General features: G+C 40.7%; 1 protein-coding gene across 2 annotated transcripts; it reads right to left on the reverse strand.

Moving 5' to 3' along the window:
- Positions 1-891: 891 nt before the first annotated feature.
- LOC121752209 (late blight resistance protein R1-A-like) lies at positions 892-5,355 on the reverse strand. 2 transcript variants are annotated; one of them, XM_042147153.1, is made up of 2 exons: positions 4,869-5,355; positions 892-3,052 (listed from the first exon to the last, which is right to left on the reverse strand). In XM_042147153.1, the coding sequence occupies exons 1-2, from the start codon at positions 5,010-5,012 to the stop codon at positions 2,666-2,668; spliced, it is 531 nt and encodes a 176-aa protein (XP_042003087.1). In that variant the 5' UTR covers positions 5,013-5,355; the 3' UTR covers positions 892-2,665. The 2 variants fall into 2 exon arrangements, with proteins under 2 accessions (XP_042003087.1, XP_042003086.1); XM_042147152.1 differs by having other exon boundaries at positions 907-3,052.
- Positions 5,356-14,577: the final 9,222 nt, after the last annotated feature.

Below are 14,577 nucleotides of genomic sequence, written 5' to 3' on the forward strand. Positions count from 1 at the left end.
AAAGACGCTGGTTTCGGATCGCGATTCGGTGTTCTTGAACGCAACATGGGGAGAAATGCTCCGTCTGAGTGGTACAAAATTACACTTTTCCACAGCTTACCATCCCCAATCCGATGGACAGACGGAGGTCCGAAACAGAGGCTTGGAACAATATCTGCGGGCTTTCGTAGCGGATCGACCTTCTAAGTGGTGTAATCTGCTACCGTGGGCGGAATTGTCCCTTAACTGTTTCCATCACGCGGCCCTCGGCACGTCGCCATTTCGAGCCCTTTATGGCCGCGACCCTCCGCTTTTGGTCGCAGCACCACCGTCGGCGGCCACGCCGCCTAAGGTTGCAGAGTTGATCCGTCAGCGAGGGGAGCTACTTCGCGAATTGCGCAATAATCTCGAACGGCGCAGCAGAGGATGCGAGACTCTGCCAACAAACACAGACGTCATGTGGAGTTTGAGGAGGGAGATATGGTGTGGCTAAAACTTCAGCCTTATCGACAATATTCAGTGGCCAAACCGCTTTCGGCCAAGCTCGCAAGGCGCTATTATGGGCCGTTTGAAGTGGTGCAACGGGTAGGGCCGGTAGCTTACCGGTTGCGGCTGCCGGAGGGAAGCCGGAACCACGATGTCTTCCATGTCAGCCTCCTGCGCGAGTTTGTGGCAGGGGAGGAGTCAGTGACGCACGTCCCTCTACCGACGGACTTCGTGGAGGGTCGGCCGGTGGTGTATCCGGTGGCTTTTATCGATAGCCAGATTATGTGGCATGATGGCAAGGCACGGGAACATGTCTTGGTGCGTTGGTCGGATGGCACGGACTCCCCGTCGTGGGAACCGTTGGACATAGTTCGCGAGAAATTTCCAAACCTCCACCTTCAGGCCAAGGATGTTGTTAAGGGAGGGGGAGTTGATACGAGTATCCCTAGCAGCAGCGAGACGGAGCTCGCCGAGGAGGTGGAACGGGTGGCTGCGCCCGAGAAGCAGAGCGCACCAGCGGCTGTGGCCGAGAAACAGAGCGCACCAGCGACGACAAGGACTTTGAGGCCACGGAACCGAATCAAGCAGCCTCAGCGGCTACGGGAGTAGAATAGCAGCATTCTTGTTTTTTACGTCCCTTTTCCTTTTTGGTTTATTTTAGAATATTATTATTTTTGGTTTACAATTGAGTCGGGCCTTTTTAACGGGCCCCGTTTGGGTTTTCTTAGTTGGTTCTTTCCCGAACGTATTAGGATAGGTCGAACCAACCCTAGGGTTTAGTTATAAATAGAGCCAATGTATTATCACACGAATGATGAATAAAATTATCAATACTTGGCTCAATTGCTTTTGCCTCAAGAAACAACTCCCAAGCTGTCGACGGAATCTCCCGCGATCAGCTGCAACCTTTTTGACGTCCAAGTCACGACCCGCGTTGGGCGCTCGACATTAGACGTCATCCCGTTTCTTGATTTCGCTTGGAATTCGACGTTGAGGAAGCGAATCCATAACACAGTGTCTGAAGCTGTTCACCATCGTTGCACTTCTTATCCGTCTTGGGCAAAGTCGCGGACACGTTTGTCTTAAGATGTCTTAGCTCAGTCATCTTCAAGATATCAGCTTCGATTTTGAGGGAAGGAGATGTTGTATGGACCACAAGAGTTTGTATGCTCCGAAGTTTGGAGACATCTTTAGTAAGAACAGGTGCTTTGAGGGAGAGGGTGACGTACCGCAAAAGAACCAGCCGGTACAAGTCGCCGGGAAATTTGGTGAATCCCATTGGCTTGGCATCCAACACCCTAAGAAGTTTGAAAGCTGCACCGATGACTGAAACGTCCTTCTTCTTTAGGGGGCACGTTTCTTCTGAGTGGGAAATTAACGACCGGAGGCGGACATGGAGGCTTCTGTGACCTCTTAAGGAGACAAATTTAGAGATGAATCTAGAGAAATCATCGTGGATACAAACGCGACGATATTTCTCTACTTGGTCAACAGAAGGATGAAAAACTCCATCTGTTGTGGATTTCTTCACTTCTTCAAGAAAGTTCTCTCTCTCATTTCCAGCTTCAGTTTTGCAAAATTCGTACATGAGATAATTCATGCTGCATGTTTTAGCTGAACCGTCTGGTTTTCGGTCATCGACTATAACCAAATTTCTGTCGATAAGAGATTTCAAATAGTCATGTGCAGTCTCCTCCAAGCTCAAACTTACATTTCCCCCTACAATAAATCCTTCTGCAATCCACATCCGAATCAATTTTGAGACCGAAAACTTTGACCGCTCAGGGAATATTCCCATGTACAGAAAGCAAGGTCTCAAGTGAGAGTCCAAATTATTGTAACTTGCCAATATATTTGACCTCCTTGGTCGTTGAAATAAGTTGTCATGCTTCCGCATACATTTTTCCAAATTCTTAACCTTTCATTCATTTCATATTTCCTTGAATCCTTCTTGCCAAGAATACCCGCCACGATCTCTATTGTCTTTGGCAGGCCATCGCACTGCTCTGCGATCAGCCTCCCATTTATTTCCAACTCAGGAGGGCATCCGACGTTGCCAAATACCTGATATTGAAAGAGATCCCAGCTTTCTTCAAACTTCAGTGGTTCCAACTCAACAGATGGATTATCTCGACCCATTGATCTTGCCGTTTCGTTGTTATTGCTGGTGATCAAGACTTTACTATTTCCATCGCTCCGTTCAAAGGCGGTCATGAGGGTGTTCATGCACATCATCCATGACTATCAAGAATTTCCTTCCCTCCAAGCAGGAAGCCACCAGTATGGATAGATCTTCAGCACATCTCTGAGATGCATCTTGAGGGAGTTCATCAAGTTGCCTCAGAATGTCAACCAAAATATGCTTCGTTGTAGAATTTGAAGCATGAACCCATATAGGTGCTATGGTGAAATTCTTTCGAATATCTGGATCATGGAAGACCTTAGCCACAAGTGTCGTCTTACCTACGCCATGCATTCCAGTAACGAAGATGGCATCAAGATGTTGGGTACATTTGGTGAGACCATCCTTTATTTCTTTTTCTTTATCCACAAAACCCACCACATACTTCGGTTTTCCTGGGGGACTCTGTCAAAAACAAACAGGAAATTTACCAAAAGCATGAGTAGAACAACATTAATTTGTATTTCTTGCACAAAGTTTGTCCCATTTTCATCTAACACAAGTTTTAAGAAAATTAATAGAAAATACCTTGAAAAAGCATGTGACAAGATGAAGTATAAATTATGTTATTTAATTTAAGTATGATTTCAATGGTAATTGAAATACAGTACTTCCTCCCGTCCCCATTAAATGTCCCATATTTGCTCGGTGAAGGTTTTAAAAAAAGAGTGAACTACATAAATGGTACTTGATCTTTCACTTTCGCACAAAAATGGTACCTGATCTTTATTTTATATCGTTTTTGGTACCTATAAATCACATTTTTGGTACCGAATGCAATTTTCATCCCAAAATACCCTCCAAACAAATACATTTTCTCATTTGTGTTATAGAGAATATTTTAGGCATACACAAAACTAGTACCAAAAGTGATATTATTATAATATCTTCTCTCATTCTCCTCACTCTTTATAATGTTATTATTTTGATGTTATAAATTAATAATTAATTTATATTTTAATATCATTCAAATATACATAACTAAAATTATAGTTATAATTATATTTAATTCTTATTATAATATTATTATTGTTATAATACTAAAAACTAGTATTAATTTTAGTATAATTATTTAAATTATGAATTATAAAATATTACTCCTTCTGTCCCACAAAGATTGTCTCACTTTGACCGGTCACGGGTTTTAAGAAATTTAATGAAAAGTGAGTTGAAAAAGTTAGTGGAATGTGGGTCTTACTTTTATATATTAGTTTTATAATAAAATGTTAGTAGGAATGAGTTAGTGGAATATGAGGTCCACTACAAAAAATGATAAAAATGAAATGAGACAGAATTTATGGGACCGACGGAAATGGAAAAATGGGACAATCTTTGTGGGACGGAGGGAGTACATAATAGTAACTATTATTATTATTATTATTATTATTATTATTATTATTATTATTATTATTATTATTATTATTATTATTATTATTTTATATTAAATTAATAACTAATAAATATACTCTTAATAAAAATTTAAAATTGTGAATTGTATTCGTAATGACAATTAAATATTTTTAGTTAGGTGTTTCAACCCTAAAGAGTATAAAGTAATTTAATTAAAAGTTCAAATAATTTAATTAGTTTAAGTAATTAATTTAATTAGGTGTTTTGTTCTTGATTTATATTATTAATACAATTAGATGTATGTATAAAACGCTAAAAAAAAGAAGAACAAGAAGAGAAAAGAAAAAACAGAAAAATATAAAACTAAGGAAAAAAAGAAAGAAGAAAGGAAGATAAAAATGCTAAAAAGAAAGAAGAAAATGAAGAAAAATAGAAAGAAGAAAGGAAGAAAAAGAAATCACATATTTGGTAATATTTGAATAAAATTTCCAAAAATATCCTCCATAACAATATTAAGTGCAAAAAGTATCCAAGCCCCTTGGCCTAGCGGTAAAGGGTGCTGGATACCGCGTCCATCCTGGAGGTCTCGAGTTCGAACCCTAGGTGGCGTAATTTGTCGGAGGTCTCGAGTTCGAACCCTAGGTGGCGTAATTTGTCTTTCCTCCTTGTTATAGGAGTTGATTTGTAATTTCCTCCTTCATATATATGATATAAATATATGAAGTTAATTTTAAAAAAAATAAAAATAATATTAAGTGCAAAAAGTTAGGGTTAAAATAATTGGTAAAAAACTAGTGTGAATTCGATGACCATCGTCAAAATCTCCCAGTCCAACAACTGAAGAAGGAAGGAAGAATAAAACAAATTTGACCTTGTATTCAGCAGATTCAGGATGGGTGCGGCTTTTAATTTGCTCTTCAACGCTAGCTGTCGCGGAGAGGCGTGACCTTGTTTCTGATGGACTCCACAAGCTTGGCGATTTCGGCGAGCTTGGCTTTCGGCTTCCCGAAGCCATCGACCAGGAAGGAGTCGATGGCGTCCTCTGCGTCGTAAATACAGCTACGCACTTTCCTTAGAAGGTCTCTCGTGATTAAATTCTCCTTCGTCTCGAATCTCTTGATGGACTCTTCTACAAATTCTTTCAAAAACCTGATATCATTCTCCAGCTGCTCCACGTGATCACGAGCGTCGCTGATCACCCGCGATTGCTCCTGCTGCTGCTGAATATACGACTGCACCACGGATTTTAGTGTATCGAATAGCAAACCCGCAGCTGCACCTTCCATTTCCAAAAAATATTCTCTCTCAAGTCAACAAAGTTTTGCCAAATTAAAATAAGATCTTGGGCCCCAACTTAACTGAACTTCTAAATGAATTACTACTATTTTCCTTCTTGTCCCTATTAAAATGACATTATTTCGTAGTCCATGTCAAATTTTACGAGTTGTTGGTTAATATGTTTAATTTAAGAGAGAAAATATCGGTTAGGCCAACCTTACTCCATTTGTAGATCAATTGTGTACGGACTAATCAGGTTTTGATTTTTATCAGGTTATAGTTATTCAATGCTCCCTAGTGATTAAGGTTTTGGTTGGGCTAATCGGACTGTTACGGATAAAATCAGCATATAACCAATCCAATATATAATAAATTCGTCATATTTATAAGATGCAAAATATTTAATTATGATGATTTTAAGTTATATGCTTAACTCATGCATAATTTAATATTTGTATAAATAAAATGAAACATAAACATATTTTAAAAATTTTGAATCATATTTTAGAAATTAAAATATTTTTACAATGAATTTAAATTTTTTAAATAATTAATTAATTTACTATTATATTAATAAAAATATAATATATGTATATTTTGATATAAAATTGAAAATTATTTTCTTATTTAGCTATTTACATTATAAAATCATTAATGATGTGTCAAATTGATAAAACAATAGATAATACTTAATAGATACACCTAAGTTCAATCCACCAACCCAATCAATCGGGTTGTGGGTTAATTTCAGATAATAATTTTATCAGGCTATAAATTTTCAACCCTAGCCCTCTAAATTTAGAGAGATATTTGGGTCAACTCACGGATTGCGAGATGTACTAACATCACTAGGTTTAAGTATTTAATGGACAAATAAAAAGAATTGAATATTTAAATTGGAGAGAGAAAGAATACAAAGAAATTTTTTTTATTATTATTTACAAATATAGAAATATGTCATTTCATTTGAAATAAATTAATAAAAGTGTGTCATCCTAGTTGGGACAGATGAAGTACTCCCTCCGTCCCACCATAGATGAGCCACTTTTCTTTTTAATTTGTCTCGTCCAAGATAACTCATTAGTTAAAATGGAAATATCTTTATCTCTACTTTATTTCATCTCTGTTAGTACTTTATTCGCTCCACCTAACACACAAAATAAATTGCATAAAATTTTGTACCGCCCAAGGAATGAGTCATCTTCCTTGGAACGAAGGGATTCCTTTTTTTTACCTCTATTACTTTATTTTATCATCTATTTTTTTCTTTATCATTTATTTACTTTATTTTTTATTCTTTATTTAAATAAACAACAATTTTCATATTTTTTATTTTAAAATGAACCGTTCCTTAATGAACTATGAAAAAAATGTTAAAATGAATTATGTCAATTAACTTGAAGTAATATGAAATAAAATACTAACCTCCGTCTTTCGTTATGTATCCCAATTTTACATTTTTATACATCTATTATTAATTATTCAATTTCATTTTTATTATTTTTAATAACCTGCCACATATGTTATTAATTCATTTTATTTAATTATTTATAATATTAGTAATATATAATTGTAAGACCTAGATGAAGTATCAAATTATTTAATTAAAACTTTTATTTATATTTTCAAAATTCGTGTCTGAATAAAATAGAACAAGATACGAAGGAAATAGGGAAGATTGAAACGTCCAACGTGATCAACGCAAGAACGGTCCTTCCAAATGAATAGGTCAAATGTCATGACAAGTGTCTAACAAATAAAAAGTTGTTACATTAGCAAAAAGTTGAGTTTCTAATACTTCCTCCATCAGTAAATATGAATCTTATTTTCTTTCTGCACGAATTATAAGAAATATTAAGAAAAATGGGTGGAAGAAAGTTAGTGGAATAAGTGTTCCACTTGTATTTATTAGTTTTAAAAAATATGTGAGCGAAATGAGTTAGTAGAATGTGATACCTCTTTACTATTTAAGATAATTATGAACCAGGACTCTTATATGCAGACGGACCAAAATGAAAAACAGGACTCCTATTCGCGAATTGGGAGGATATTTTAAAAATTCCATCAATAAATGAACCACTTAACAACTAAATAAATAAACCACCTAATCAATAAAAATTCCATCAATAATTGGTTAGACTATTGAAATTATTTGTCAATAAGTGGCCAGAAAATAATTACTCAAACGTCATGACATGTTTCCAACAAATAAACAGTGGTTACATTAGCAAAAAAGTCGACTTTCTGATACTCCCTCCGTCTCAATTACTTGAGTCGTATTCCATTTTGGGTTGTGAGTCATTTCTTTTTTTGCCTGAAAACAAACGTCTAATTTCACCTACTTTATTCTCTTATCTACTTTATTTAACTCACTAAACACAACTTTCTTAAATTCTGTGCCGAAGATAAACGCCTCAAGTAACGTGTGACAAAGGAAGTATTTTTTAAACGGGCTGGAATCTTTGTATCCCCAATTTATAGAGAGCGGGAGCTCTTTTCAGCAATACAGGATGCCCCTGCATAACTTCCTGCAGTATTTCCCATATAATCTGTTCTTTTCCATGAATTTTACTCTTACAAACTCCTATGTTTGAAGCAAGATGGTGTCTAATTACACCACGAATTAGAAATGTCTGGAAAAGCTCTATTGCTATTTCGCGCGGTGATGGAGTACGTACTAAACAAGCCCAACAGCAGTAAAGCCCATCAGCCTAAAGCCCAAGAAAGAGTATCAGTTCGGCATGACTAAAGAGTATCAGTCCGGCATGACTAAAGAGTTCGGCCCCAGCCTACAGCTCGGTAAAAGCCAACCAATCAAACTCTGCTCTCAGGTCGGCATCAAGCTCTACTCTCAGATCGGCAAAAGCTGCTCGGCAATAATTCAGCAGTTCGGTCTCAGTATTCGACCGAACTAGGAGATAGTGGACTCATGCAGGATTTCCACCTCCACTACACCCACGATCTATTTAGTGGTGTCAAGCAGTCATTAACTCATGCAGGATAGTGGACCCATGCAAGATCGCCACGATCTCCACGACATCCACTGCCTAGTAAATGGTGCTGCATGCCACGATCTTGGTTCAATGTATAAATAGAACTTAGATCAGATAGAAAAGGGTTAGGTTCAAAAGAAGCTCTCTAGAGATAAAATATCATATAGCAAGTCTGTGTTGTAAGCTGTAATCCCAGATCAAGCAATACAACTCTGCCCTCTTTTCTTCCCGTGGACGTAGATTTACCTCAGTAAATCGAACCACGTAAATTCTCTGTGTCGTGATCTGTATTTTCCTGCATTCATCACCATCAAAAATTCGCCGATTCATCACTGGCGCCGTCTGTGGGAAACAGAGAACCAAATTTGTGATAAAGCGAATTTTTGACCCTTTTTCCACCCCAAAAAAAAAATGCATACCAGATCACATAACACCCATAATACCGTTCGTGATAACCGTGAGGAAGCTAGTCCAGCTCGCAGGTCTGAAAAACGGCCTCGGGAGACATCTACCTCCGGTTCTCACGAAGAAGGAACAAGCCACTCCAGGAGAGATCGCACCGAGTCTTCCCAGCAGCCCGATTTAAATGAAGCTGTCAAGCTGTTCTTGGCCGAGAAGCAGGAGGAGTTCTTAACCTTCCTGCAGAAGAGCCAACAGCCGGAGAAGACAACGGCGGATTCTCCCTCCTCATCCAGACATGAAAGTCACTACCGCAGTAGTGACGTGTCTTCCAGGAGAAAGAATCCTCAACCCCGACATGTTCCTGTTCCTCCTCGGTACCGGAACCACAGGAGAACTCCATCTCCTCCGTACCGAAGAGATGTCGGGTTCGCCATGTACGGAGCATTAAAGACTCCGTTCTCGGACGATATCACCCGAACTCCTTTGCCACGGAACTACCGGACACCGTCAATGACTTATGACGGGCTAGTGGATCCTCATGACTTCTTGGGACGCTATCAGTATAATATGGCGAACCAGGGTCTCAATGAGGTCCATATGTGCAAGCTGTTCCCCGAGCTGCTTATCGGGAACGCGAGAAGGTGGTTCGATAGCCTCCCCCAAGGCAGCATTAGATCTTACCGAGATCTAATGGATGCTTTCCACAGGAGGTTCTTTCAGAAAGCGGAAGCCCGGATCACTTCGGCTCAGCTGCTTTCTATACGTCAAGGTCGCGACGAAAAGATCAGCGACTTCATGACGAGATTCCACAAGGAATGCCTACAAGTAGATGATCTCAACGATCTACTTGTCATTTCGGCATTCCAAAATGGAATCCTGCCCGGAGCTCTCTACAGAAAGCTCGTGGAGTGCGGTCCGCAAACAGCTCAAGAAATGTGGGACATTGCGGACCAGTTTTCCCGTGCGGATGAGGCAGACCGTCGAAAACGGTCTTTAGACAGCTCATCCCGAGAAGAGAAAAAGAAGCCCGATCAAAGCGGCCAGGTGCTTCCTCGCCGAACTCCTTTTGAAAGAATTCAAAGGGCACCGGTACAAGGCAGATTGGGGCCACGTCTCAATCCTGAGAAGCCGCCCGCTCAGTTCGTACCATTAAACAAGTCAAGAGCGGAAATTTTCGAACTACATTCCGATATGTTCGAAAAACCAAAGCGGATGACGAAATCAGCCGCTCGGCGACCTCAGGATCAATATTGCTCCTTCCATCAAGCCCACGGTCACGATACCGAGGAGTGCCGAAATTTGGCTGCAGGTATTGATGTTCTTGTGAAAACAGGAACGTTAAAAAAATACCAAAGCAAGCAGCCGAAAAAGAACAAAAGGCAGAGAGGTGCGAACTGCAATCCTCAGGATCCGAAAAGGCATGAGGATCCCGAAGACGACGACGAGCCGCAATATGATGGAGTAATCCAGACTATTGATGCTCTCCCTGCCGGGAAGACTAAGTCGTCCCTAAAAGCAGAACGCAGAGGTTCCAATCAAGAGGAGCCAACACATAAAAGGCTAAAGAAAGACGAAGTGATTACATTTTCAGATACCGATCCCGTCCCAGCCATCTCTCCTCACCAAGACGCTATTGTCATTCAAGCCGGAGTGGCAAACAAACTGATCCACAGAGTATTTGTGGATACAGGAGCGTCAGTCAGCATTCTTTTTAAAGAATGTTTCGATAAAATGGAAGTGGATCCAGCTCGGCTCAGTCCGGCTCCACTTCCTCTGAAAAGTTTCGCCCAGGAGGACACCCGCCCTGAAGGTATTATCAGCCTTCCGATCACGGTGGGAAAAGCGCCTACAAGCTCCAATACGATGATCGAGTTCTTTGTGGTGAAAGCTCGGTCCCCGTACAACATCATCCTGGGGAGAGACTGGCTCAACACAGTTCGGGCCGTTTGCTCTACTTATCACCTCACCATCAAGATCCCCACTAAAGGTGGGATAGCGGTCATCCGAGGTGATCAAAAGAGAGCAAAAGAATGTCTGCAGATTGCGCTTAAAAGTGCCGAGCAATCAGTTCGGCACCATCAAGCATAGCAATCACAGCAACCGGAGTCAGAGGCAAGCGAGATGACCGAAGTCACTTCAGAGCCGAACTCAATGACCGTTCAGTTATACGAAGATGATCCATCCAGAACGGTCAAGATCGGCTTCGCAGGAACGCCTCTACTCCGGGAAAAGACCATTCAGCTCCTCAAGGAGTACAAAGATGTCTTTGCATGGTCTCCGTTGGACATGACCGGAGTGCCCCCCGAGGTAATCACTCATCGGTTAAATACTGATCCTTCAATCCGGCCAGTAAAACAGAAGCAAAGACTCTTTGCGGCAGAAAGAAGCCAAGTCATCCATGACGAAGTCCGCCAATTACTAAAAGCGGATGTACTATTCGAGGTGAAATATCCTTCTTGGGTAGCCAATCCTGTGATGATCAAGAAAAAAGAAGGAGGATGGCGGATGTGCATAGATTTTACCGATCTAAACAAGCACTGTCCTAAAGATTGCTATCCCCTTCCGAATATAGATAAAAAAGTAGAAGCTTTGATCGGCTTCGAAATTTTCTGTTTTCTTGATTTATACAAAGGATATCACCAAGTGTTGATGGATGAGAGCGACGCTCCGAAAACAGCTTTCATTACCGATTTCGGCATTTTCGCTTATAAAAAGATGCCATTCGGTTTAAAGAATGCCGGAGCCACTTATCAAAGGATGGTAGACAAGCTTTTTCGGCACCTAATCGGAAAACAGGTTGAAGTGTATGTCGACGACATAGTTGTCAAAAGCAAAAGCACTTCGGAGTACGAAGACAACCTCAAATCCACTCTCGACGTACTCCGAAAAGCCAACCTCAAACTCAACCCCCAAAAATGTACCTTTTTGGTAGATTCGGGAAAATTTCTGGGTTGTTGGGTTTCAAAGGACGGACTCAAGGCAAATCCCTCAAAAGTTCAAGTTATTCAGAACATGGCGATGCCGAAGTCCATACACGATGTGCAAAGACTAACTGGATGTCTAGCCGCATTAAATAGATTCCTTTCCCAAGCAGCCGAAAAGCAACTGCCGTTCTTCAAAGTGTTAAAAAAGGCACCAAAGTTTGAGTGGGGAGCCGAGCAGAAAAAGGCTTTTGACGAGCTCAAAAGATATTTAGCCGAGCTTCCAATTCTCTCTGCTCCAACAGATGCCGAAGTGATTTTCTTATACTTAGCGGCATCCGATCAAACCATTAGCGCGGTGCTTGGTGAAAGGGTTAAAAGCTCGGTTAGAACAAGCCAAAGGACAATGGGTAGAAAATCTCCCTCAAGTCCTATGGTCCTACCGAACTACACCCACAACCTCCAACGGTGAAACTCCGTACAGTCTTGTGTACGGCACTGAAGCCGTGATTCCGGTGGAGATCGGCATACCCAGTCCCCGAACTCTAAATTTCTCAGCAGAAATAAATGACGACGGACTGAGAGCCGAGCTAGATCTTGCCGAAGAAAGAAGAGAATTGGCATGCATAAAAGCAGCCAAGTACAAGGAGCAAGTAGCCCGGTATTACAACCAAAGGGTGAAGAAGCTGCAATTTCAAGTGGGAGATCTCGTCTTGAGAAACAACGAAGTAAGCCGAGCAGAAAAGCTGGGCAAGCTCGAACCCACATGGGAAGGTCCGTATCGGGTGTCAGAAGTCCTCGGCAAAGGGTCTTACAAATTGGCTCACATGTCAGGAGAACAGGTACCCCGAACATGGCACATTTTCAACCTCAAGAAGTTCCATTTGTAAGAGACAGTCCGGTCAGTCAGTCTTGAGTCCTGTTCGGTCAATGTGCTTTATTTGGTTTGCTTGGTCTTTGTGCTTTCTTTGGTTTGCTTGGTCTTTGTTTGTCTCTGTGCGTTTTGTCTGTATGTTTTGTCTGTCTCTGTGCGTGTCGTCTCTTACAAATGTTACTGAGGTATCTTGTTCTTCGAAGGCTGATCCCCTTCTTAGAACATATACAAGCCAACGATTGTGAGTCAAAGCTTCTAAAGAGGATACAAGACCACAATTCAGCTTAAACAAGCAGTTCGTCTAAAACGAGCTGCAATAAGCCAACGATTGTGAGTCAAAGCTTCTAAAGAGGATACAAGACCACAATTCAGCTTAAACAAGCAGTTCGTCTAAAACGAGCTGCAATAAGCCAACGATTGTGAGTCAAAGCTTCTAAAGAGGATACAAGACCACAATTCAGCTTAAACAAGCAGTTCGTCTAAAACGAGCTGCAATAAGCCAACGATTGTGAGTCAAAGCTTCTAAAAAGGATACAAGACCACAATTCCGCTTAAGAAACAAGCACTTCGTCTGAAACGAGCTGCAATAAGCCAACGATTGTGAGTCAAAGCTTCTAAAGAGGATACAAGACCACAATTCCGCTTAAGAAACAAGCACTTCGTCTGAAACGAACTGCAATAAGCCAACGATTGTGAAGTCCAAGCTTCTAAAGAGGATACAAGACCACAATTCGGCTTAAAAATCAAGCACTTCGTCTGAAACGAACTGCAACAAAAGTCCGATTCACGCGATAAAACTTGCCTGAATTAGGACAAGGGAAAGTCCGATCCACGCGATAAAACTCGCCGAATTAGGACAAGGGAAAGTCCGATCCCCAAATTAGGACAACGGAAAGTCCGATCCGAGCGATAAAACTCGCCAAATTAGGACACAAACCAAGTCCGGTCAAAGAAGAGTTCACTTCATCAGACCGAGGACAAACATCAACTTACCCCGTACCTTTATCCAGAATGCCGAAGTGATTCACTTCGCTTTTCGGGGGGGGTAGTGATGGAGTACGTACTAAACAAGCCCAACAGCAGTAAAGCCCATCAGCCTAAAGCCCAAGAAAGAGTATCAGTTCGGCATGACTAAAGAGTATCAGTCCGGCATGACTAAAGAGTTCGGCCCCAGCCTACAGCTCGGTAAAAGCCAACCAATCAAACTCTGCTCTCAGGTCGGCATCAAGCTCTACTCTCAGATCGGCAAAAGCTGCTCGGCAATAATTCAGCAGTTCGGTCTCAGTATTCGACCGAACTAGGAGATAGTGGACTCATGCAGGATTTCCACCTCCACTACACCCACGATCTATTTAGTGGTGTCAAGCAGTCATTAACTCATGCAGGATAGTGGACCCATGCAAGATCGCCACGATCTCCACGACATCCACTGCCTAGTAAATGGTGCTGCATGCCACGATCTTGGTTCAATGTATAAATAGAACTTAGATCAGATAGAAAAGGGTTAGGTTCAAAAGAAGCTCTCTAGAGATAAAATATCATATAGCAAGTCTGTGTTGTAAGCTGTAATCCCAGATCAAGCAATACAACTCTGCCCTCTTTTCTTCCCGTGGACGTAGATTTACCTCAGTAAATCGAACCACGTAAATTCTCTGTGTCGTGATCTGTATTTTCCTGCATTCATCACCATCAAAAATTCGCCGATTCATCACGCGGCAAGCCACACCGGCATAATGAAAGTGAAGGGCCTACAACAATGACAATACGCCATGAATAATTAACCTGTTTGCCAAGTAGAGTCTCGTGAAATCTTTCCATCAATAAATAAATCGACCTAACTACTGATTGATAGTACAATAACTGGTTAGACTATTGATATTATTTGATCAATTTTAATTGATCAAAGTGAATGCATGTATCCTAATTTATTGATGGGTGACAATCAATAAATGAACCACCTAACAAAATTTTGGACAATAGTGTTCGTATTTGTACATCTTAAAATAAATATCTCTCAATTTATTGGACAATACCTAGTTTTTTTAAGTTAGCCTGTTTAATTAAAAAGGTTAGGTTAAGTTAGCCCAACTCTCAGGCAGGGACGATAGCAAA

Source organism: Salvia splendens, chromosome 10 (genome assembly GCF_004379255.2).
Source record: "Salvia splendens isolate huo1 chromosome 10, SspV2, whole genome shotgun sequence".
Classification (NCBI taxonomy): domain Eukaryota; kingdom Viridiplantae; phylum Streptophyta; class Magnoliopsida; order Lamiales; family Lamiaceae; genus Salvia; species Salvia splendens.